The following is a 26,731-nucleotide window of genomic DNA, read 5'->3' as shown; positions in this document are numbered from 1 at the left end:
ATACATATGACTGATAGACACAGTATCAATGTTTCCATGTATAGGGTGTCCTCTACAATCACGAGAAAATGAAAATGAAATCGTGGAGCTGTTATGCGATGGTTCTAAACTTATTCCGTAACAAAACGTTTCTTTGAACGTCAAAGTTTTTATTATCATAAAAAGATTACAATAATTTTTCTATAAATCGGGATATTGTACGTTATAAATATTCAATAAATATGTGTTCTTCTTGATTCTTGTCATGTTTGGAAATTATTCTTTAATATGCTCAATAATAACGTTTATTGTAATCCTAGATTAAATTTTTAATTGCACGAGCGATAAGAAGTACTTGTGTTTTGTTTAATGAAAAGACGGCCTTGAATATGTTTTACTCATCACACCCTTTATACATATACATTTAATAGTCACAGTAGACATGGAAAGTGTGTCCACCCACTTGCGTGTATCGCAATTACGCGGTGACGAGTCTACCTATCGTTCGCATATCATTATCACTATAGAAATGATTGAAAAGAGTTTTGTATGGTGTACGAAAGAATGACGGCCATTACTTACACACAGCGAAAGTCTCGAATCACTTTTTTCTTTTTACACGAAAAAATGGAACACGGAATATGTAAATGTGTCGATTCACTGGCGTTTCAACTACAGGAACTAATGGTGACATTAATAACAATTAATTTCGAATTAAAATATGTATAATAAATATTGTTTGGTACATCAAAAGGTTTACAAAAATATAGACAAGGAAACGGGAATGAAAATATGTGGATCGTGCACTCTAATAGGATTGCATTTTATCTATGAATAGCTGTGCTTGTGCAACGACTATCTAACACAAGTTGCATATGGTCATACTATTGCCGTATCGTTGTCTACAAAGTAATCGAAAAGGATAGAAACTCGTAACCTTGCGCACTATCCCATCCGTGGAACGATTGCGCTATCCGGTGTTGGTCTAATCGCGAAATCTCTATTTGAAATTGTACATTTGTATTTCGTTTCCCTCGCTATTAACTGGATTAATAATTTATTAGAAGATATACATATTCTTTAATAAATCCCGTGTCTTTGAAGACGTAGAAACGATGGTTATAAAAATACTTCTCAAAATCATCAAAGTATCGTCTATTCAAATGATTTTATAGCGTAAAAAATGTTCGATATTAATTATAATTGTATTTTTTTTATTTCCTTTTCTTTCTTTAAACTTGCTCAAACACCAATAAATTAGGGTATGCAATCTCAGATGGCGCAAAGGAATATTTTTTAAATAAAAAAGTGTGGATAACTATCGATTTCCATTAATATATTCATTTAACAACTGTAGGAAGGTAAGTTGGCATTGCTCGATGAAACGCTTCTATTTGTAGGTACGTTTCAGACAAACAGAACGACGCGGCGTGGCAGAATCGTGAACCTTTACTGAATTTATGGTAGCTCTTATAATTCTTAATATTTTTGTATAAAAAAAAGTTGAAGATGCTCTAAAAATATAAAAATATAGAGCTATATATTCAAATTGAATGAAAAAAAATTACCTCCCTTTAATAATAATTTTTAAAAAAACTATTAAAAAATTGCGGTCCAGGCGGAAGTATCCCTTTAAAACAAATACAATCTCATATATTTCATAAAAATAGACATTTTGTTCAAAGTGTTTCCACCAGAGTTCCTAAATTGTTTGCGTATCGTGGATAACATATGGCACTCGAATAAAAATCTTCGACGTATTGTTCCATTCCACGAATCGGTAGTTCACGTGGGCAATTGTGTAAATACTACACATACTTTATTTCTCTGTTTGACATCTGTGTGTTTGTTCGCGTACGGTTCGAACGGTTACATGGGCTCTGATAAATAAGCGCCTGTATTCGTTCCGTTATAACCACAAGTTACAAATAAAAAAAGTCTTAGATTACTCTTAATGCTAGTGCTGACGTACAACAGTGTTCAATGTATCACATCGGTACCGATTACGTTAAATTGTACCCGTGGTTCTTGCTCGCTGAATCGCTAGACGTAACTAGAAAGTCCTCTCCTCGATCGTACGAAACGTTAATGCACTGTTCGATAACGCCGAAACGAACAAATCTTGCTCGTAACACGCGACATTCTTCAACAAACGCGACGTGTTGCCAACAAATATGGGCAACGAAACGCGTTTGAAACTTTCACTCCTAACCGTGCCATTGTTTCCCATATGGCCAACAAGAATAAGCGTACTTATACTGCTTGGGATTGAAATTTCAAGTCTCTTGGGCCAGCAAACCCGCGACGAAGACGCTCTATAAAGTCCATTCTCTTTGACCGAAACTTGTTTCAATTTTGCGCAACAACTCGCTCAAGAACAAGCTGCTCGACGAGCGAGAAAACTCTAACGTATACCTCACGCGTGACGAGAATTCTTCGATATGCCTTATAATTACGCGGTCGTTATCAACGTATCGTGAATCGATGGTGTATGATTATCGTTCGATGGACTGAGTTGATTCGTTTATCCATTTAAAAACATTTTACACAACGATTAAGGCTTCCTTTCGGAGCTGGAAACGCGTCTGGTCAGTTGCTGATGGATGTTAGCGCCGTTCTGATCCTTGGACAGCACGCTGGGAACACTTTCCTTCTTAATTATTGACGTGTCTTTGAACGTATTGTGGCTACGTTTGCTCGGAACTACGCCGCGGATGAACATCCCTGCGCAGGCCCATGGAAAAGCCCTGCGGATTAATGTTACGATTAAATAACAATCGATGTCTTGGTCAGTGAACATCACTCGAACGAAGCATCTCACTTTGGGTCACCGACTTAACTGAAACTTTGTATAGCGTTAGATTTTGACAGAAACTCAATACTTTAAAGTTTTTTTAATACCTTTGCGAACGAAGGAATGGATAAGTAATACTGTGACTTGGTTTCTTTTATGATCCCCGAATTGTTTTGAACAGTATAATTGCGAGTTTCCATTTCTTTATATCGTACGTGCTATTGCTACTATTCTAGAAAATAATCGAAAGACTTTACCATTTCAGGACGAGGAGAATGTAAAGGTAACCTGGCACTACAGCGATTTTCTCGTTACACCTCATAGCGGACACCACACGGTCCGCCACTTCGTTCGGGCCAAGCCTTGGGACGAATCTGAAGAGCACAGAGCCGTATGTACGTGTTCGTGATAACTATACACCGTGTGAAATAGACTCATACGATGGTATGCATTTAATACAGGCACAAACATGTGTATACCTAGGCGCAACGTCTCCGAACATGCCAGTACTACGAATGAAAAACGGACATACGACCGTGGTATTGATGTTATATCCATCAGCCTAAAAGATACAATAAGCAATATAAAAAAATGCACCCGAGGACAATTATCGAGGTTCTTTTTTTTACACGTATCTTTGAAACGCGAAATTTTTTAGCAAAGAGATAAATAATATTATGGAACAGCGAACACACGTTAATAATTTATTGTCCGCGACGCGAGGCGATCAGGATAATTTATTGAAGCATAAACAACATTGTTACCGCTAGTTCCATGTGAAGTGCTTCCTCGAATCCAACTGCCGCGAACTTTGAGGTACAATAGTCCACCAACGTTGGTACCCCTATGTGTCCAGCTAAACTAGCTATGCTTACGATGTGGCCCTTGTTATCCGCCATCATCGAAGGTAAGAACGCCTTCGTCGTCTTAAAGAAAAACATTGCAGCCCTCAGCTTGCGACGATGCGAACAATGTACATTGTTTCGAACAAAGTAGAAAAATTATTCTTGAACGTAACGTAAAAAAAATAATTTATGTAGGAAAAAAACATATATGGTTACGTTGAAAAAATTGCAATTGCGTGTTACAAGCGCATTGGTCAAAAGGAAATATTGTTCAGCCCAGTTTCTACCAGTACCCAGTATTTCTTTCGCGAAGTATGCGCCTACGTGTTCAGTCAGGGAGAGTAACTACGCATTTAGACATAGTGTACAGTGCACCTGTATCTTTCATAACATTTAAATGGGAGCCTATCGGTTACATAATAACCATTCCAATCGAGGATCGTTATAGTTGAATGCGAGATGCAGTATAGAAAAAGTACAGTGGTATTCTAAACGTAACAAAGTGAAGGATTTTTGGAAAAGCAGGACTCACGGTGTTATACCGGTATTTTTCTGAAGACTCGTCGCTTTAATCTTTAGCGATTTCTGTTACCGATATAATACCCGTATGGTAGTATATCTGTTTAGATATTAGCAAAGTATCGATATTTTGGTATAACTGTTGGAATAATACCGGTATAAAGTCCCTGCTGGAAAGTGGTTGGCGCGATCCTGCCGAAATGACCGTGACATCGGGTGCAGCAAGAGGTCTACGGTTCACGATCTCTTCGCACGCGGCAGTTAACCTACTTTTTCATCAGCAGGTCGTCTTCATCTTCTTTCTAGTTCTCGCTTTTGAAAGTAAAACCAGCGCGTAATTCGCGGCGTAACAACGGCTCGAACAAGGTTTAAAACGAACGCTAACAAATATTTATTCGAACCGATCACGTTCGCGACACCTAAAATTGTTCGATCCGTCCAGAGTTTCGAAAAGAAGTCGAAAACTCGAAACGTATTCCATTGAGTTCGACGGCGCCCTTCGGAAAGATCCTGCTAGGCCACGAGCCTTCGTTCTTTTTTAGCAACGCAACCGGCAGACCTCGTCCTTCTTTCTTTTTTTCCCCATTATTTTAAGACGGACATCTCAATTTCCATTAACCGACGCCGCGTGGTGATGCAACGCGACACGCGAAATCGGTATTCTTCGTCCAATCACGCGGTATAATTTCCTTTCTTCGTGCCCCGAATCCACACGATGCTCTTTCGATTAACGCTCTATGGCTATCAACGATTATCCTCAGCATCGGCCCATAAACTTTCACTGTGTATCCCGTTAGAACGACGAGTGTTTCGTTAAAACGATTTTCTAAATTGCGAGAGGTAAACTGGTCCTCGTTTTTTTTTTTATTTTTGTACAAGTAGATTACAAGTACACACTCGCAATGATCTGTTGTGCTTTTAAGTATTGTTATTATTATTTGGAAAAAATAGTCGTGCCAGATGGTTGCTCGACTCGCTTCTAGTAATGCGCGAAAGCAGGATGCAAGTTCTAGCGGGCATTCCTAACGAGGAACTGCATTTGGCAAGCGCGTTGTCTCTCGCGTGTCGCAACCGCGAGATACAAGTGTACTGCAACTACACGGCCCAGTGGCTGGATCTATCCGACCGGTTTTCCCACCCTACACACGCGAATGGTCCTAAATAGAGGAATCTGCCTCTCACTTGCATATGTCGATGCGAGGCGGGAGTTTCAATTTCGAGCCGCAAATCTGTCGATGACTTGGACAAGGACTACGAGAGTTCGGCAAGATTGTCAAGAATCTTCAATAAACCTAGCTCGGTAACGCCGTAATTGCAACGAAACGCCTGCAAACGAATACCTATTGCGTTACGTTAACTAAACTCGTACGAATACGATTTCTATAACGATTAGATTGTATAAGGATTATGCAAAATGAGTAATTTATAGTCCAAAAAGGTGAATACGATCTGCAAATGAAGCGTGTTTCGACGCTTAGAACTGGTCGGCTGCAGTCTTACCGCGCATTCAAGTCTCCAGAATTACGTTTCTTTTAATGGCCTTCATGCTTTTCGTTCGTGATTTTATTAGACGTAAATTAGTCGCATTATCTAATTGAGTTGCTATTTGATATACATGATCGAAATTTTACAATTTTTTTTTTCTTGTTAAAAATTGGCTAATACAGAATTTTGTCCCAACCATTAGAAATATAGAGAAGCAGAAATACAGTTTAACGAAGCCTCAATCAACAAATTGATATTCTTGATTTTCGTCTTATTTTGACCTTTAGAATCTCCCATTAAAATTTTTCCTAGAGGTGGCCGAACACTCTGTATATACATATATCGAGAGAGAGTTATCTACAAGCGTTTATTTGTTAGAAACGTTTAATCATTTCTACGACCATGCACTAGTCCCCGATGGGTTAAATAGAAAGTAGAAAGAAGATGCAAACGTACCCAAAAGTGGCTCATTACATTTACATCCATTGTACGGATAATGAGCTTGTCCGGTGTGTCCATAAATTTCGTTCCGCTTACGACACCAGCATTGTTTATTAATATCGTCACCTGTAACATGGATGACAATAGGAATAATTACTTTCCAACGAGTGGAACACTTTCTTCGCTACCGTCTGTTCTTTTGAGCGATAAATCATCTTCGCAAATGTAATACTACGACAATGCCGACAGATATAATCTTTAGACATCGCTTTGACTCAGTTTTAATTTACGTTTACAAAAAATTTGTTGTGTTTCGGTTAAGCAATTAAAATATTTGAGAGAAGATCTAGAAAACAGATTGATATTACGTACAGCAATATATTAGATATTCCCCGATTAATATGTTATCAAGATCAATCTTGTCGGTCACACCTGACATTCTAATCTTTGAAACAACAGCTTAGAATAAGGGTTTTCAGTGTTCCGTGGTGCAATGGTGTAATTTATAGATTCGTTAAGCAATTGCACAACACTTACGTTTCCAACTTCTTCCCTGACTAATGCCGCTTTCTTGTAAACATCCTCCCGGTTGCACAGATCGCAAACGTAACCGTAACAGGTTCCGCCTGCGGCTTGCACCAATTTAACGGTTTCCTCCATGCCTAGAACAAAGGAGGGATCTTTAGTTTATGAAACTGACTTCAACTAATAGTACGACACAAATTTAATACATTAAAAATTTTGTTATCCATTATACAACTGATGTCGAAACTTAAAGAGTTAAGACACTCAGAATCTCTCAAAGCATTCGACACTTTCAAGAGTTCTAAGCTTCGAATCATATACGAATTTATATATGTACATATGTACATAAATTCGAATCTTATCACTGGTACCAGTAGCAAGAGGCATATGGCGAAGCGCGAGGAACAAGCGAACACGGTTGACGAGTAACCCACCTGTTGCCAACAGTTAATATCGTGTCTGTTTTATTGTCTGCACGATCTACAGAGGAGGTTGAGGCAATTTAAGCGGCATTCGTTCGTGACGTTTAAGCCCAATAGTTTGATGTTCCAGTCAACTGCTGGACGAAGACCGATCCGTGAAGCTACGACGCAGCTGTTCGCGGTCGTGCACTTTTACGTAGAAAGTTGAAGCCTGTGAAGAAATGGTTGTCTCGCTTTTTGACCAAGTATGCTACGCGTGCTCGCGTAGAACATCAAAGATAATTGCAAAACGCGTAGAATCTCGTTTCCCTCCGGTACCACGTTCCCCGATCGAAATCCTTCGATTCTCACCGTCCGGGAACACCGTTGCCCGAATAAAGCATAAAATCGAGAACCCTGGTATCGGCCAATTAAAACGTCCAACCGTTCGTCGTTGATGGATTACCGAACCGATTCCTCTATCGGGGAAAGGTGGATCGCGACTCTAACGTGGAAACGTCACATGCTGAAACCGCTCGGAACGATCGAGACCAGAAAGAAGGACGCTCGCTAAAGGCGAACACGCGCGATGAAGTTTCATTTTTACAACGATCAACCAGTTTCCGAAGCTGATCTCGGCCAGATCCACTTGCGTGACCTTGACTGTCCGCGCCATTTTATTTTGTCAGCTCGCGGAGACAACCATTCGCAAACTTTTAGTTAAATTTTCCTAGTACGAAGTACCACAGATACAGATTGATTCTCTTGTTTTTAAAAAGCCTTGTCTTCCAATTAAGGTATTACGGAGGGGTACATTTCTTGCTATAGTTATCAATTGTGTCTTCTATTTGAATGGTGTTACAGGTTTCGGAAAAATTCATCTTCTGTCTTCTGTTTTCTTCTGTTGATGAAATATATCCGGGGAGTAGTTAAAATCAGTGGTTTGCTTCTTGTAAGTTTGTAAGGGTCCACGAGCTAAAAACCACTGGCCTAAACAAAGTTTATTTCTCAGCCAAATTTATTCTGCTTCCCGAGTATCTATCTTTCTATGCGGTTGCGAGCTATTCGTAGGATAGAAGTTTTGTTTCCATTGTCGACTAGAAACGGTCCAGTTCACGATACTACTTTCGTGAAGTACACAATGTACACGACAGAATCCGTTTCTGAGATTTTTTATCATTCCGTAGGTTGCTTTGGGCGACACGTGTCCAGGTTGCAAACAATAAGATATACTAATCCGCTTGTCGGCAGTGCAGCCGCGCGCAATCAATATTCCGCCCGCGAGTTTCAAGTTTGCGATCGCTTACGTTTAAAATTCGTTACACGGCCGAGCTTCCTCTGCCCGTGAACCCGACCGGTCTTCTTTCCTCTCGCGGCAATTAATCTCGAACGGCTCTTATCACATTTATTCCATCGGCCATCGTTTCGTTGCCCAACGTCACGAAATTACCTCGCGCTAACATTCATTATATGACTTCGCCTCGAATTTATTCCAGCGAACGCGAGAAATCCTAGCCTCCCTCTACCTCCGTAACTTGGAGCTCAAGGTCCTTGTCGTCTTGCGAACTAGGTGCTCGAGGACTCGAAACCGCGAAGGACCCAGAATTCATTTCATACCGACTACCTCGTAAACGGAGGAATTCTTAAAAGGCACTACAGTACCGAGAATAACTATGCATAAACTCAACCGTGTTTCGAAATTTTTCGTAACATTGAATCATAAATTAAAAGGACCATAACCGGTTCGCGTACTTGAACTCTTCGCAACCTGAAGTTTCTTTTCTTCACAGTTTTTTTTATTAATTCATGATAGCAGTGGTTCAAACGTTATATTAATCAGGATTCAAGGATACAAAGGTACGGTTGGAATACATTTGTCGATACTGCGTTAAAAATCCTGCAATAATTTTGTTTGGCTACAAGTCATACATATAGAACGATTGCCAAGCTAATGATTGCACGATGTTTAATAACTACGAATTACTAGCGTATAATGCAGAACTAACAAATTACGGTGTCGGTGCTTTTGTCTTTGCTATGCAATTAATTACGTGATTCGTGTAAATTCAAGAGAAACAGGAAGCGATTATCCAATCGGATTCGTCAAAATCGCTAGCAAGCAAACGTATTCTGTTCTCTATGTGTACGATATTACTGCTCGCTGAAGCAGCGAAGAAACATGGAACCGACACTTTCCGAAACTTTCAGATTCCGCCGCGGCTGTAAGCAAGGACGACTAATTTCGAGGGCTCGTTGGATTCGCGTTATAAGTGTGAGCACGCCTCCCACGACCTTGAGATTCGGATGTTCGGATTAGCACGATGTTGCACGTTCAGATACCACGGACGTAATTACTCGATCAGCCTTCGTATTCCGGTCAGGGATCGAGGATCAGCGATGCTAGTTCGGCATTAACGATCGGGAACCGACCATTACCGAAAATTCTCCGTGACGGGATTTTACGATCGTCCATTGTACGAAAAGTTCATGGAATTTGGAATTTTTCTATATCGATGCATTATTTTTAATTAGCTTAAAGGGGTATTCTATTTTTTTCTTCGTTTTCTTAACGTATGTATATGTTTTTGAAAATACGTGTACAACAGAATTAAAATTAACGGCGTTACAGATGTCTGAAGCATTAACATTGCTTCGTCCACGAATTTATAAAACGTTCCACAGCATATTAACTTTAATAAAATCGTAGTGTATCGGTATTGCACAATCGATGTACGGTACGTTAGGCTATGATGTTAGGCTCGTTAGTCGAACGTCGTCTTAAATGGATTAGTGTAATTATCATGTTAGAGGGTTTCTTGGTTTATGTAGTGGTCTGACTATGATTCACCGACATCGAACGAATCGCAGCATTTTCAGTACCCGATGAAGTTGTCTATTCAATTATTCAATCATTTCGTCTACTCTAGGCGTTAATAAAACATATTTCAATTGTCTCCTAGATTATCTTATAATTTACAGCCGTAAATAACGTCCGTTTGCAGATCGTTTATAGAAAAATTCGTCAGGAATGTAAAAATTTACAGATGAAATATGTTGAGATATGCAAATAACAAAGTAAATAATAGATTTTTTCAATGCTTCAGCGACTAGTTGCTCGTATAAATATCCACTGTCTATTCATAACAGTTTCGACGATAACTCGAGAAACGTCCTACCGGATCGTAAAAAATTAAACCCCTAGTTTGTTCCACGCCCGTGTAAATGTGCAATTATCACGGAAGCGCGTAAGAAAAAGCGAGAGAGGGTAGAAGAGCGCTCACCGGGTTTGTTAACGTCCCAGATGACAACGATGGCGCCAAGATTTGCTAGCCTGAGGGCGATCAGTCTGCCCAGACCGCCCCCGCCCCCGGTCACCAGAGCCACCTCACCGGCGATGCTTTTCATCTTGTATTTCATCGGAATTAACAATTTGACGATGCTCTCGACGATGGAGACCACCGTGAGGATCAGGAAACCGATTAGATCCCCGGTAGACCTCAGGAAAGACATGGCTGCCAAGTCCCAGAGGATATTTCAGCCCGGACCTTGGACCGTCGATCGTCGACCGTGCACTCTGTGAGCAATTCGAAGGTGACGATAACGGATCGATCACGATATCATAGCTTGCCGTGGCACGTGGTATGTTTCGGTCCTTCCGGACAACGAGAAGAGGGTCTCGTCGTCGCGACGAGGCTGGCCGGTAATTCTGGGCAAAAGTTGAAACGTGGTTCGGCACACTTCTGGACGTCTCGCGCAGCCCTCTGGAAAGCAACGGATTCATTTTTATTACCAATTGAACAATTATCCTCAAAATTAGGCTATCGACATTGTGCAACGCAAACGTTCGTCGATCCAATGTTATCGTTCGACAGAATATGCAACATTTACCAAGCTTTGCATACTCTGAATTAATTAGAGGGCACAAGTACTTCCGTATTACGTACATATTCGTTTCTTGCAATCTTGATATCTAATCCATTTAATCGGATGCTTAAGAAGAAGTGAAGAAAGAAATAATGAATTTGAAGTAAACAAACTCGCGGTTGATGAACAGGTTTCGATCCTAATCGAGTATCGGTTGGGTAACAAGGAAGAAGATCGAGCCGATCTCGCGAGTTCTCTGTTTTATCGAATCGCTAATCTCGTTAGTCGCTCCAGTCGTCGTTAACAGTTGGTATAGAAACTAGTATACGCTTTCTCTGAATTTCGTATCGCTTTCTTCTCGGTGAAAAAAAAAAAAGAGGACGTTGGGACAATCGGACGAGGATCTATGATGTTCCGCCGAAAAACCGAACGAGGAAATACGAAAACGTTTCTCTGAATGCTTCGAACGGATCGTCGAAGAAATCTTCTTTTTGATTAACGTTATACATATATATATATATATATAAGTATGTATATCATGCATATTGTAACTTCACCGTTCTCCCGACCGTCCAGCGTTACGCGTCGAACGAACCACGAATATCACAACGGCTGGTAATTCGCTTTCTAACGAGACGCGAAATTCACTTTCAATTTTCAACCGAAGAATTCCGTACTAAAGAAGCATATAATTTTCGGTTTATGTTCGATCGTTTCGCCATTGTTCGCACGACGATTTTCCGGACACGCGATCCTGCGTAACAAGCCAGAAACGAAGAGTGTCGAGCTAAATTATTACTAAAGAAAACAAAGAAAAAGCAGCGAAGCGAATAGATCGTACAATATTATCTATTCGTAGTATCATTTCTCGTTTTTCCCTTTGCCTCGAGGCAGAAGAACAAAACAAGCAAATTCGAAGGCAAATGGCTCGTAAATCTTAACGCGTGGCGCTGGGTTTTCAGAGCTTTGTTTTATTTGTAAGTTTCAACCTTGACAAGAAGTTATGCTAAAAAACGTTTGTTATCAAGACAAGGCCTCGACGAGAATTTTAACAAATTTTCTCACTCGAGGAAGAAAAAATGCGAATGGTCCATTTTAGATCACCGAGGAAAACTCACCGTTGGATAGGAATCGATAAAAAATTCAAGTTTGAAAATAAAAAAAAATGTACAATAATGTACAGAGTATCACTGCGTAAGAAAACTTGATAAATGATGAGAAAGCTAGTATTGCAAGGGACGAATAAATGGGAATGAAAACAGTCTTACTAGGTAATATTAATCCTTTGGAGCATTCACCAAGTAAGGTCACTCGCGATCTCGAATTAGAATTCGAAAAGTATGGTGAAAGAGTAAAGCACAGTGTAGACGTAAGTGCGTACCTATGCGAAAGTCGCCCGCGGAACGAGATACTAGTCTCACCGGCACTACGGTCCTCGGTGTACTGAATGAAACGACCGCTTCGGGACGCCTTTACCCTCTCAACAATCTCCAGACAGCAGTATTTTGCCGCGCATCACCGAGGAACATAGCCCAACAACTATTAATACGTCCTTGGTAATTGCATCTGCATCGATCAACTACTCATTTACATCATTCTCTGTCGTTTCGTCGACAATTCGCGTCGCGACTCCACGATCCCGACTTTAATACTTTTTAATTAAATTTTCAGGTACTCATAGTCGTTGTGCTACTTCCCATACTGCTCTCGAACGTACACTCGTACACGAAAGTATTCGAACGCTTACACTTATATCATTCGACTAACGAAATGTATGAAGTATTCCAGTAACCAGGATAGTGCAACCGGGAATTAAGTAATTATAAAAACAAAATAAAATTTGTTTGTTCAACCTTTCGTTAGCGAGAAAAAGAACTTTGAAATTTTATAGAACTGTTTTGGTTATCGAGAACATTCGTTTACATAACTATGAACAAGGTCTAAACAAATTTCGATTGTTACATAAAATGATTTGACGGTTCTCAGGCAATATAGAAGAATCGTTCACAGAAATCGAGTAAATCACAGGACACGTATAACTCGACAAGTGAAATAAGACTCTGTTCTAAGTAAGAGTCCTTGTCGTACTTCCGTGATCTTACTTGTTGCAAACCAAGGGTGGGGAACCTTCTGGCATTCGAAGGCTGCACGTTGCTTTACGGATTCCTCGTACGGTTCAAATTTATGAAAATTATAAAAAGATACCTAAATCTAGATTAATTTCGTTTTTAAAACGGGCGGATCTATGCTTTATACGTACATAAAATTTTAAGCCATTCGCATTCTGATGCGTTGCTCGAATCATCGTTGAGATACATTCATTAAACGAGCTTGATTTTTTATGTTAGATTTTATCGGATTGATTTAAAAAAAAACAAAAGCGATCTTAGATCATTTGCAACGCAAATTTCCAAGTATATTTCTTTCGAACATGTTTGCGTATAAACCTATCAACCTTGGTTTAACACTTTATCCTTAGTAATGTAATTGAGACAATGATTTCAATAACAAATTTAATGACGATTTATCATCAGATGTGATTAATTATTTCTAACTCGAAATACGTGTTATTTGATTCGAATGTGATTTACAAATTTTTTATTTATATGTACGCTATACAGAATACGGTCTGCGTTTATTTAAAAACTGTGTTAGGTGTTATTTCGATTAGAATCGAAGGGAGGTAAGATAAACGCGAAGGTCCGTTCCTCTCCTCCTCGTAACATTACGCTGTCTAGTTTCATTACGGCTAGTTGTTCCCGTAATTTACGAACTAGAACACCGGCGCGGCGCGGCGCGTTACGATACAAAATGCTCGGCGATCGTACCGCGCGTTTTCTTCGACCGAGATATGGCGGATCAACGAGAGTCGAGCAAAACGCTCGAGAATCGGCCGACAGTAGTTTTTCGCTATTTATTTTTATGCTAAAGAACGTAATGCGAACGGTCGCTATCAAAATGATGGGCAAAAGACCGACGGAATTTAATGTGTCAAGGAGATCCGGTAGGTACCGTGCTGGCGAAACAACGTTCAGTTACCGAAGCTCGTTAAAAGACCGGGCACGCGAAACTTGTCGATCGAACGATCAACGATTTACGCGCGGAGACAAAAATTGGATCAACGCGAAAAGAGCACTGTTAATTACCAACGATACTTTATGGCTCTTTTTTCCTTTATTGTACGGAGTAGAGCGAAATGTAATGCGCTTACACGTAATCGCATGGTAATTATTGTCTAACCGCTGTGGCATAATTGTAAATCTTTAAAGCGTGCAAAAACTATCTAATTATCATGTAATTACAGTCTGATTATATCTTTTACCAACTCTGCTGAGACATCAACACGTTATACAAGATGCTCTTTTTCCAGAATTTTCTGTATTTTGATAAATGATCTACACTACCGCTCATAAGTATGTGGACACTTCCTTAGTTCTTATATCTACCTGAAAAAAATTATGATATCTTTGGTAAATTTGATTACTTTGCATGTATTCTAGCTCGTACAGTATTAGAGAAGATATTTGAGTAATAATTTATTAAATATCTCACCGATAACTATATAAAATTATTATATTTCCTTTTCGTCTACGTATCCACCGCGTGCTTTTATGACCGCGTTTACCAGTCGTGGCATCCTGGCTACTAACTTTTTCATTATTTCTGTATCAATGAGGTTCCACTCAGAATGTAAGATTTCCCACAAATGTTTTTCTGACTTGGGACATCGTTTTCTAACTTGTCTATCTATGTGATCCCATAGTTTTTCTATGGGATTCAAATCGGGCGATTGGGGTGGCCATACCATCATTTTCACTTCAAAATTTTCTTGCAATTGCAGTAAATAATTTCTACATATTGTAGAAGTGTGCTTCGGGTCATTGTCGTGCATAAATGTAAAATTGTGGCCAATTATGCGGTGTCCAGATGGAATTGCATGTTCTCTCAGAATGTTCAAATACCCTTCTTTTCTTAAAATTCCGTTTATTTTTGCTAAATCTCCAGTCATATTGTTCCCAAAGCATCCCCATACCATCACAGAACGACCCCCATGCTTAACTGTGGGCACTACACAATTGTCATTTAGTTTTTCAGAAACTTTTCGGCGCACAAAAACACGTCGCTTGGAGCCAAACACTTCGAACTTCGATTCGTCAGACCATAACACCTTGTCCCAGTCTTCCAGTGCCCAATTTTTATGGCATTTAGCCCACTGAAGCCTCTTTTTCTTATTTTGTTTTTTTAAGAATGGGTTTTTCACTGCAACACAGCCTCTAAGACCGCCCTCCTTAAGACGCCTTTTCACTGTCGAAACCGAAATTGTGCCGTCCCTATAATTATTAATTTCTGCAGTTATTTCGGGGGCTGTGTCTCTCCTATTTCTTTTACTTATGGTTATAATATGGCGATCTTCTGCCTCAGTTGTTTTTCTGGGTCTTCCAGGTCTTTTTACAGAGGAATAAACTCCTGCAACACTGAACCTATTGATGCTGTAGCTCACACAAGACTTCGAAACTCCTACTTTTTCGGCAATATTCCTTATAGAATACCCTTCTTTCGATAAAGTAACTATTTTCGAACGCATTTCGACGCTTATTTCGCTTCTTTTCGTGCCCATCGTGCTCTTCCAAGTATTTAAACTGAACTGATCTAGGCAGATCACCAGAGTGATCGCTGTGCTCTTATCTAACAGTCTTTCGTTTCGAATTACATTTCCAAATGTTTATGCTACTCTGAAGAAGGCAACAGACCTCACTCAAGTGGTGCAGCCATCGTAAACTGCGAGAAAATAGCCTTACAAACCGTACGCACGCAACGAAATATAACGCAGCTTTCCACCCATCGGATAGACTTTTATTTATATAAGTAAATTGCATAACTAAATTGTTAAATTAGTACTACTAGAATACATTACATACATATACCTAATAGAATTTAGCAACAAACATTATTTAATAATCGAAATATACATAATATATCACAAATTTCGTGAATGCGTTAAGTGTCCACATACTTATGAGCGGCAGTGTATGTGGTCCAGATATTTATGACGCATAAGAAAAGAGAATAAATATGTGCACACATAATAGTTACTTTTCTAGTATCACGCAATAAATTTGAATGTTGATACAAATTACTATGGTACTGTTTTGATAAATACGAATGTGTGCATGCACAAATCTTCTGTCAGCACTGAAATATGGAAACAAAAAAAGAACCAGTTTAACGTTTAAGAAGAAGTCAGTTTAAGGTCATTGATGCATAGCTAAATTCTAATGTCTGTTATAAGATGCAGGAGAATAAAATACGTGCGTCGTTGTAAACAAATGTCGGTGACATTTAAAACTGCGAACAAAAACAACGTCGAGACAATTATTTTTGCCTCGAGAGTTATCGCGTTTTTTTTAATCGAACAAACATCTATAAAATTACATAGTGATAGAACCGGTGGCATTATTAAAATCACCATTTATATTTAACTGCTTTCGTAATCCTTCCATCATTTCAAAAGCAACGTGAATATAATTACTATTCATTAGCTTGAAACTAAAACTGACCATAGAGCGACTTTCATTAACAATTGGGCACCGTACGATACTAAAATTCTTTTTTAATCCTGTCTCTACCGTGATCGAGAAGATCGGGTGGTATCTTATATTGGGGGAGGAAATTTTTAAATTTTATTTATAAAATTTCTAGTTCATAAATTTCATTATCGATCGATTCTAAGCTTCACGCGTCTAATACTACGTGAGCTAGTGAATACCGTAATGTTTGATCAAATCTAACAACTACTTCGAGTAACGTTTAATACGGTATATTCTTGCATCGTTATCGACGTTTGCAAAGCTTATTTTCATTATTCTTTTCTGTATAATACATCAAATACCTTTGTATAGAATTTTGTCCGTGGTTCGTTAGAACGGTACAGCAGTATTGTAAATTTCCATGGTCCAAGTAAATCTCGGAATATCGATCGCCAAATCACTCGTCTAATTATTTTTAGTAGCACGGATTTCGATGAAATTGAAAGTTACGTTCCATCGTAGAACCACTGAACTTGAACACGGGAGATCTCTCTCTTTGCGACTCGAGTGGCCGAGCAAAAGCTACAGGTTGTTCCACGACGTTGTGTCGTCAACTTTCCAGAGCAACTCTGCGAGTGAAAGTGACCAGGTTGGAATAATTCGGAAATCCTTATAACCGAAACACATTAAATCCTAATCGGCCGTTAATAACTTTGCTCGTTTGATGAATTCTTGACGCCGAGAGGTGGGAAGATTAACAAATCGTTCATAACGAGTTTCCGCAATAACTTTTCTAAAAAGGTTTCAGGTCTCCATTTTAATCATCCGCTGTAACCTTGGTTATTAAATCCAGCAACTGAACTTTTCAGTTTCATCCTTTTAAAAAATCAAACTAACTTTATGGGCGACTTGAAACTGAACTAATTTTATGTCATTTTTTGTTCAGGTAGTACTACCAAATATGTACATGTAATAAAGTTTGTGTCAGATTTTATTTTTATCACGATAGAAATTAACATATACTTTTATTACGATTTTTTTAGATTCTTTTTTTATTTTTGAAAACGTAACAGTATCTTCAGGACACCGTTTCATATTGCTAAATTTAACGTACGACATCGCACGGTTACGATAACAGTGATAATTGGCGTTTAAAATATAAGTGAAAAGTTGATAGACTGTTTCAAAAAAAATTTTACAAACTGTACCGAAGCCGCTGAAACGGATCGTATTTTGTAACTTTTCTTACGTCGAACGATAAAAGCATGGACCAAATTATGTTGTATAAGAAAATTTGAATATATTATACGGCTGTTATAAAATGAATTTAGAAAGAAGATTGATATAAAGAGAAATTAATCGTGAAATTTTGCGCCAGCGGAAGCATCCGCGATTGAAGTGAAAACGTCGTTCAGAATTCGAGGTGTCTAGAAAAAATAATAATTACGAAATTATTATTAGCGTGTACTTTCTCTGAAATTCACATTGGGTAAACCTAGCCAGAATGGATTACGATGATCGCTATTGAAGAGGCCTTTTTGCTCCGATAGGTGATTACTAAATATGCAAATACGAAATTGTACAAATATTGGTACACTACAGATTCTCTTTTCGTCTCTCTACGTTTCTACGTATTCTGTGAGCCTATTGCAAAACGATATTTTTCATTTCGAATTTCTATTTCCATTTAAATTTAAACTCGTGAAATCCATAATAGATTGTATTGGTGTTAAATTTCAAAAATGGCTAGCACTTTAAGAGGCAAACGTGTGTTTACTGAAAATTGAAAATATTACTTTAGAGAAAATAACATTGCATATTGCTTTTCGTGGACAAAAGATTGAAACCTTCGGTCGATATACATATGTATGTACCCGAAATACTGATGCTCCCCCAGTAGATGGAGCCACGTGCATTGGGAGCTTAATTGATTCAAAAGTATGTATCACTTTTGAGAATACATAACAAATTAGTTACATTTCCTCTTCCATATTATTACTATCGATCATAATGGTATTTCAAATATATCATTTTATCTGTTTGGTTAAAAATTTCTCAAAACTTCTTTCTTCTTAAAATGTACATATACATACATATAAATTATGCGGTATTATTTGCGCTATTTACATACTTTTAAATAATTTTTAAAAAATGTTAACCACTGAATTTTTATAGTTTATATCGCTTCATAATGTTAATTCGTCAAGTGTCCGATAATTTATAGGCGGAAGAGTATGTCATTTAAAAATTAATTATTGTCTAATGCCAATTAATGTTATCTTCGATTCGAGATTGCATAAAATTAATATAAACACGCTTCTAATCAAAGAGGCAGATAATATGTTAATATTGCACATTGTACGAGTTACGATTTTAAAAGGAGTTTTTTTCAGAATTCATGGAGAACATTCACGTCCGTGTTACATGTAAATTGATCCTTGAACGCAATGAACGACAAAGAAATTTATAGTCCTGTCCGCTCTAGAGGACAGCAATAACTAAAATACGATTGTTCGAATCGATTTGTCTTTCATTTATTCATCGATTCAGATACGATTCATTACGAGGAGCAACGAGAGTTGCATAAAGAATGAAGCGGCACATCGCCCAGCGGTTGTCGTTTTATTGTTCGACTCACACTTGGCGACGATGAAGGCCGTTTAAATAAAAATTTCGTTCGAATTTTAACGACGCGCAGCGATAACAATTCAACTAAAAAATTAACAATTTCGAAATGCTTTAAACTTCCCCCATAACTCTTAAACGATCAAAACTGTAAAATGAACGAGGATGAAACGCGAAATCACCAAACGCAGGAAATTTCACCTGCTTGAGACAACCGTCGTTTGAAAATGTACGAAGAACGGACATCGGGCGTAATAGCAAACGCTGTTGTTTCCGTATATTCCTGTTCCTTTGTACGGAAACAGTGCCGCCGACCTAGATCTTGAACGTCATTCTTTCACCGGGCACGCGATAATTTCTGCTATCTTCTTTATTCTACATTTCAGCCAAAGCGGCTCACTCCACTTATTGAACTTTTTAAAAATCTTAGTATCAAAGCACTCGAGTGATACGTAATCTTTCATGTTTAAAAGAAATTTTAATTGTATTCAATTATCGTTCGGTCTTGATTGGCAAGAGAGGATTTCACATTCTTGAATCTCTGTATACACAAGAAATTCCGATAAAAACCGAATAAATTTTCTTCTACCGATCTCAATTTCCTTTTTATTATTGTGCAAACCGAAACATCGTAATATTCTGTTCGTGTTGCATGCACGTAATTCAAGGATTCACTGTACACCCCCGTAACTTTCTACCTAAAGAAAAATCACGCGATTGCCGACGAATCGCGATTCAACGACTTCGCGTGTAATTTTCCGGAATTTTTAGTCTACCCGAGTCTACGCCTTTGGCAATATCCAGGAAAGAGGAAGGGGAAGGGGAAAGGACATTAATTACAGAAATTTAAGAATTCACAAGCGACTACACGCGAGGAAAAACGAAAGAAAAAACCCACTTGCGCTATCATTGCCAAAGGTATACCTCATTAACAGACGGAACCACTTTGAATCAGTCTAAAAAAGATTGTGCTTAAAAATTCTCTTCTTTTGGTTAATTACAAAGTAGCAACTTTGGTAGGTTTTTTCTGGAAATTGACGTATATGCTAGGTAGATTGTTGATGTAAGTAACCAAGTCTCCGGATATACGGAATACGAGTTTCCGAAGAAACGGGTAGTCGTCACGGGCCACTGACTTTTCGGTAAAAGTATATTTCCACGCGATTTCATGCTCTATATGAGTAGTATGCATAGCGATGTCGCGAGTATGCTAGCTCAAGCAGAGGCTCGCGGAAGGCATAAAATGATAGGACAGCATCAGAATGGTAGGAAGAGAGAGGCACGAAAACTTTCACCATAAACCTGGTACAGACTTTTTCTAGGATATCAAATAGGAATCTGCAACGCGTGAATCGAGCACTCTGCACTACACTATACTAAATCCAGTGGCGTATCCAGAACGGGTTCTAACGGTTTTATATTTCAGTCCGAGCCAGTCTACGCCTATGTATTTCTATTTCATTTTACGCGCTGCCGAGTTTCTCGTTTCGAATTTACGTTAAAAAATTTATACTTTATAGAAACCGTGTAAAAGAGTACTTTTTCAGATTTTAAGCTTCTACCGCTAAAAGTGCCTACCTTCAACCTGTACAACTGGCAATTTGTCCTTAAAAAAGAAAACTCGAACAGAATCGACATAATTAATTACAGTTAACGCATGCCAAGAAAATAATATTCAACGTCTTAATTCGTAAGTGCATAAATAATTCTTTATACGACTACGCGTACTGCAAAATGACTCGTATAACTCGAGTTCAACGTGTCAACGACCATTAGATGACGTCTCGAAGCGACTATGATTTATCGTCCATTATTTCAGTTTACATCTCATTCATCGCATTCAACATTAGCTCTGAAAAAACTATTATGCTACTTACATCACATTTAATCATCCAAAGAACTTACGGACTAAAAAACCTAATATTTCTCTAACCGTTAGTTTTCCCAAAATTAAAACTTTTTTCTTCCATCGACTCTTACGATTTACATCCGTCGTAGTCTATACACATTTCGTGTAAGCTTCTAAACGCATGTACACTATTGCGTAAAATTATTAATGAACCGCTTAATTCGGGTCATTAACAAAAAGAAGATAAAGAATGTGTTACGAAAGTTAAACGTAAAAGTGAACAAACCGCTTTCCTAAGACTTTTGAATACGTCACTGAGGAGAGCTTGAAGTTACGCGGCAAAGCAACGCGGGCCTTCAACTCGGTCGCACCGCAAGATATAGCGTCAGTCAACATCAGTCGATCAACAGACACGCAAGTACACTAAGAAGAACCTGTACCGTTCCTTAACCCCGTGTGCTTCCCTGCGCAAGCAATAACATACTCGAGAAACGTCTTCTTTAAACAGGTAACAATTTTACCGGGCACTCGAGAGTTTCTTTCGCACGTGAGTATGACTCGACGTTCAACGAAACAATCGTGGAAACAGTGTTCGACCATCCTCTGCGCGAATAACAATTTCAAATACAGTAAAAATGAACGTGAAACACATAAAATAGAATCGAGAATAGTGTTTTGGTGCTGGACAGATTAAAATTAATGTCGTTGACCGGTAATTGCAGAACTCGATAATTATTGGGTTTTAACAAGTAATTCCATCCGTTCTGTGAACAGTTGCGTTTAGAAAATTAATCATTCAAGAATCGAGTACAATCGAAACTATCATTGTTTTTCGAGTTGTTTAATATTTTTTGCACTCGACTACAAATAGAAATTACTACTATGTAAACAGTCGTCCGGTCGCGCTTATTATCATCAAAGCCCGATGCGTATAAAGTAAATTTACAAAAAAGAAATGGATTAAAAACCACTGGTAAAACGAAGGCTGTATGAAACAAATCATTAAATTTGTATAATAGTATCGTGTGAAAGGATTGTGACGGAAACGAGGGTGGTCTCCATGTTTGGCGCGTGTGCTTTCTATATTCACGGCTCGCGCGAAAGGATGTTCCTTACGAATAATCGGACAGATAAATATATTCGAGGCGACGCGTACGACGGCCATAGAATAAATTTTACGTCGAGGAACCTTGGTGCATCGACCGAAGTTAATAACACCCGGTAACCGCAAATCTGAAGCACGATTGTATACATATACCGGTCGCGCCGCGCTGCACAGGCAATTTGCGTCCACCGCTGACATTTAGGCCACTGATTTCTACTTTTTGTACAAACGAAGAAACAGGCCTTTCGCGAGTTCTCTACTTCAGCATAGAAGTGAACGTGCGATACGTAGATGAAAAAAAAGAAATAAAACGGGGATTAACCAAGCATATGAAGTAACGTCTAAGTGCGCGTAATGCAATCTTGGTCCCGTTCGTCTTATCGCGAACTAATTACTTTGTCCCCTTGCAATTTTTTTTTACACATTTTACTCCTGATTCAAAGACCAGAATTATGGAACTCTGAATAACTAGCCTACGTTTCGTTATCAGTGTCATAAAAAAAACTACTTTTGAGAAGACCCAGTTGGTCTTAGTATGCAATAGTTGTAACAAAGTTTTCTCTTGGGTTTTCTTTTCTGATAATGTCCATTTTGCAGAGACCGTTTTGCAAAAGTTGATCGTTTCGCTGTTTAGGGATACAAATGGAACTATCCGAATGGACTCTCCTAATGTACGATCTACTACTATTTTTGGGAATGGCGGTAATTTATATAAGCGAGGCTGTTTTATTAACGTTCGTTCCTCGACGCTACCGTGCAAAATCTATAAAAGGAGAGATCGCTTTGATAACGGGAGGTGCGGGTGGTATCGGAACCTTGATCGCCAAAAAATTGGCGAAACTTGGAGCACACGTAGTCATCTGGGACATTAACAAAACTGGCGAGTCGAGATTGATTTTGTCATTCGTACAGACACTGCTATGAATGTTTCTAGAAATGATATTTACAGGTATGCAGAATACGGTTCGAGAAATAAGAAGAAACGGAGGTAAATGTTGGAGTTACTACTGCGATATCGCAAACAGGGAGGAAGTGTATAAAACAGCAAAGACGGTGCAAATTGAAGTGGGTAATGTGAGTGAACTGCTATTGAGTTTGATCCAACTATACAATTATTTCGTGTTAATATTTCTGAAATATTAATACTCAGGTAACGCTACTGATAAATAACGCCGGCTACGTATACGGAAGAACGTTGTTGGCTCTGCCCGATGAAGAAATCGAACGCACTTACGGAATTAATATTTTGTCTCACTATTGGGTAAGTTCTATCGGATATTTTACCATCATGATATACATGTACGAAACACTGTTGTCGAGTGTCTACTTTAACAGATTACTAAGGCATTCATGAGAGATATGATGAAAAATAATCATGGCCACATTGTGACTGTGGCCAGTGTGGCTGGTCTCCTAGGAACTTACAACTGCACGGATTATTCAGCAACCAAATCTGCAGCTATCGGTTATCACGAGAGTCTCTTCAGTGAACTTAAGGTTTCAACATTTTGACATTAATTTTAATTTATTTAACTTTATAATAAGTGATTCCATGTTATCCTAGGCTCATGGATACGATGGAATTCACGCGACCTTAGTTTGCCCTTATTTTATCAACACTGGTATGTTTCAAGGAGTGAAACCTAGGTACATAAATATCGATCCAGTGACCTAACACATATTGGTTCAAGTTTCTTAAAAAAATATGTAACTTATAGATTGATGCCAATGTTAGAACCTGACTATGTTGCTGACCAAGTTGTGTCCGGAATATTGGTAAATCAAATAAACATTGTACTGCCTGGGGCAGTCAGGTACCTGTTACCACTTAAATGGTAAAACGCAACAATTTCTGTGCTTTGTTTAATCTGGTTCAAACAGTAATTATAATAGTCATTTTTTTTTATATTAGCTTATTACCAGCAAAGTTGTGTTGGGCGTTGATGTATCACATTATACGTGGGCCTCAATCTATGATGATGTTGAACAAGAAAGAAGAAAGACAAACATTAACAGATAACAACAACGTTACACTAATTTCCAAAGAGACATACGCACACTAGTACAAACAATTTCGATACTACCGAGGAAACGTTCGTGCGTGTTCTGTAATAATTTATGACTTCAATTTTAATGGTATAGAGTAACAAAAAAATGTCATTGTTACTTATAAGTATTCATTGAGGAATTTAAACTATGACTACTAGTTGTATTTATGTAGAAGAATAAGTTTGTTATTGGTTACTATTAAGACTGAATATTGTAATATGTAATGTTAATTACAATTTTATTTTTTTCACGTCATGTATTTTTTGTAATATTTATAAAAATATTCATAACAAATCGTAAAAGTAATGTAATCCCTGACCAAGCTCCCAAATAGATATACCTGTACCCAATTCTGATGCAAGATCCAGTCGATGGAGAATAGAGTATAATGTCGGATAAAAGATAATTCCACTGCCCCCTGATGACCTGAAATACATCCCCAAATTTCAACCTATACCAAATCGATTATACCTAAAATGCTAGTTCTCTTATAATTCCGAGTCTAATTCGGAATTTTTAAAAATACGTCTTACTTTGCTTCGAAAAAGTGTTCTTTGCTGTTATTATCCCACTGAATTTTCCCTTTAAAGGATTCGAGTATTTTCAAATAGTCTGACCCTAGAATCGCTCCCCCGCCTTCAGGGGTGTAATTGTATCCATAGAAATTAAGACCTAGCAATATCTGTGCCCGTTTAGGACCATTTTCGGGTACTAACAATTCCACGCATTCCCTTGCCCAATCCAAAGGACTGTTGGGTCCAGGACGTTGTACGCTTGAATAATCGTACGTCATTAGAGAAAAAGCTTTTAAATATGGTGATAACTGGTCAAATTGATCTCTATTAAACAACTGAACTGTTGGGCTGAAAGGTTCGAGAAGACATAGTATCGTTAAGATATATTCCTCCTTTTTTGTCAACTAATTTCCTATTTCTTTGCGAAATATACAAAGCACAGAAACAACATTCGCTTACTAATGATAAAAAATAGTAAAATAAAACTTACCCTCCCGATGGTGGCACTGCTAAAATTACATCCAAATCATTATTTTTCAGGTTTTGAGCTATGGATTGAATCACTGACACAACAATCTGCATGTCTGCACCCGATAATACAAACTGGTTCCACATTTCAAAAACGTAGCCATCAAAATGGAACGTCTGAAACAAAATAACATAATTGTTAGAATATTTTTATAGACATTTGATTAATTCTACGTATTTTTGTAGATACCTTAGCCGTATCTATGAGTACAGAAATTAGTGCAATCTGTTTATTTGTGTCGCTGTACAATCCAATAATATCATTGACCGACCAATGTTCAAATAATACTCTTGGTAAAACTAAAACGAATATTTATATACTTATAGAAATGTACAGAAATTTATCATAATATTATAATTTTTAATTTCACGTACTTTTCACATAATGGTCTTCATTGTTTGCAGATCTCATTTCTTTCAACCACTTTTTCTGTACATCGTGAGTCGCCAATTTGTACGTTGAATCATTGCCTCCTGGAAACGCTAACCACACTGGTGATACCATGGTAAATTTTCCATGAAATAGTTTGGAAACTTCGAGCCCATTGTTATTCCACTAAATCAAACATACTTTTAATAACACCACTGTTTTAAATACTTTGCAAATTATTTTACTGAAGCAATATCCTATTTTCTTTTATGTGATTAACTTACCGGTGTAATGTATCCTAAAACATCCCCGGTAAATCGTCTGCGAGTTGTATTAGAAAAATAGAATCCCGATTCACGAATAATATCGTGTGATTTAGGATTCTTAACAACCAAATACCGCTCGAAAACATCCTGATCTGCAGGGCCTTTCTACAATTTCAATGTACGACAAAATCAACATATAATAAACAAATATCCGTCTACAATAATTTTGTAATTCCGTTCTCTTTACCTTACTCTCGATTTTTCCTTTATTTTTCTTACCAGTTTTTCCTCTCGGTGGCGATAACGTACATCTCGACAATTGAACAAGTAAGAACAAGCTAATGGTTAGTGTAAAAATGTTCATAATAATTATTTGTCTTTAATACTGACTAATTGAAATCAACTGTCATTACCGGGTAACATATGTGGTTGAATTGCTATTCAAAGGATTTTGTTAGAATTGTTGACAGAATGCGCTACTGTCAGACTGTATGAATATATGTATGCATGCAGTGTAGCCAGATTTGGCATAATTGAGTGCATCGACAGCGACACTAGTAACGACGAACTTCCTTAGCGTCTACGTAGACATGATCTACCGCACGAGCCATGTTATGCGAGCTCGGCACTTTGCACAACTTCGGGAAATCGAGAAAGAAGACAAATGCGAGCCTTTCCTTCATGATCTTGAACAGCTCAAGTCCGTTCTCGCATCAATGGCATACAATTTCGAATTTCGAATCTCAACAAATCCTATGCACTTTCGAGAAAAAAATTCCAATAGGTAGACAAATTTTTCGGCGATATTAGATTATTTTAAATCATTCTGGAAAAATTATTTTCGGTTGCGGGGGTCAATTACAATAATTTTTGGCGAATAGACATACCCCCGAAATTCTACGCACTTTCGAGAAAAAAATTCTTTATCAAAAATATAATGTAAGGTTAGAAATGTTTCCCTGAAAGATCATGCGAATGTTCCAAACCCCATAACTTTTGATCGGATTGAAGGATTTTAATGTTTCAAAAGGCGAACAACGCGT

General features: G+C 38.1%; 3 protein-coding genes across 4 annotated transcripts; 1 reads left to right on the top strand and 2 right to left on the bottom strand.

Moving 5' to 3' along the window:
• Positions 1-237: 237 nt before the first annotated feature.
• LOC122404550 (estradiol 17-beta-dehydrogenase 11-like) lies at positions 238-12,520 on the bottom strand. Of its 2 annotated transcripts, none has more exons than XM_043408603.1 (8): positions 12,122-12,520; positions 10,271-10,750; positions 6,601-6,725; positions 6,079-6,189; positions 3,538-3,699; positions 3,253-3,335; positions 3,031-3,147; positions 238-2,726 (listed from the first exon to the last, which is right to left on the bottom strand). In XM_043408603.1, exons 2-8 carry the CDS (start codon positions 10,497-10,499, stop codon positions 2,534-2,536), a joined length of 1,020 nt encoding a protein of 339 aa, XP_043264538.1. In that variant the 5' UTR covers positions 10,500-10,750; positions 12,122-12,520; the 3' UTR covers positions 238-2,533. The 2 variants fall into 2 exon arrangements, with proteins under 2 accessions (XP_043264538.1, XP_043264539.1); XM_043408604.1 differs by having other exon boundaries at positions 12,235-12,520.
• An 8,742-nt stretch (positions 12,521-21,262) lies between these two features.
• Positions 21,263-24,142, top strand: LOC122404551 (estradiol 17-beta-dehydrogenase 11). Its single transcript, XM_043408605.1, has 8 exons — positions 21,263-21,363; positions 22,595-22,840; positions 22,910-23,034; positions 23,111-23,221; positions 23,296-23,457; positions 23,525-23,607; positions 23,679-23,795; positions 23,873-24,142. Exons 2-8 carry the CDS (start codon positions 22,603-22,605, stop codon positions 24,021-24,023), a joined length of 987 nt encoding a protein of 328 aa, XP_043264540.1. The 5' UTR covers positions 21,263-21,363; positions 22,595-22,602; the 3' UTR covers positions 24,024-24,142.
• A 151-nt stretch (positions 24,143-24,293) lies between these two features.
• LOC122404549 (chitinase domain-containing protein 1) lies at positions 24,294-26,239 on the bottom strand. Its single transcript, XM_043408600.1, has 7 exons — positions 25,936-26,239; positions 25,707-25,853; positions 25,428-25,608; positions 25,243-25,352; positions 25,015-25,169; positions 24,543-24,872; positions 24,294-24,435 (listed from the first exon to the last, which is right to left on the bottom strand). Exons 1-7 carry the CDS (start codon positions 26,050-26,052, stop codon positions 24,294-24,296), a joined length of 1,182 nt encoding a protein of 393 aa, XP_043264535.1. The 5' UTR covers positions 26,053-26,239.
• Between the last annotated feature and the right edge of the window lie 492 nt (positions 26,240-26,731).

The sequence above is a fragment of the Colletes gigas genome, unplaced genomic scaffold, assembly GCF_013123115.1.
Source record: "Colletes gigas isolate AHSC1104 unplaced genomic scaffold, ASM1312311v1 Colletes_gigas_Sc00003, whole genome shotgun sequence".
Classification (NCBI taxonomy): Eukaryota; Metazoa; Arthropoda; class Insecta; order Hymenoptera; family Colletidae; genus Colletes; species Colletes gigas.
The sequence above is the reverse complement of the archived record's forward strand: the minus strand, read 5'-3'. Positions and strand labels throughout refer to the sequence as shown.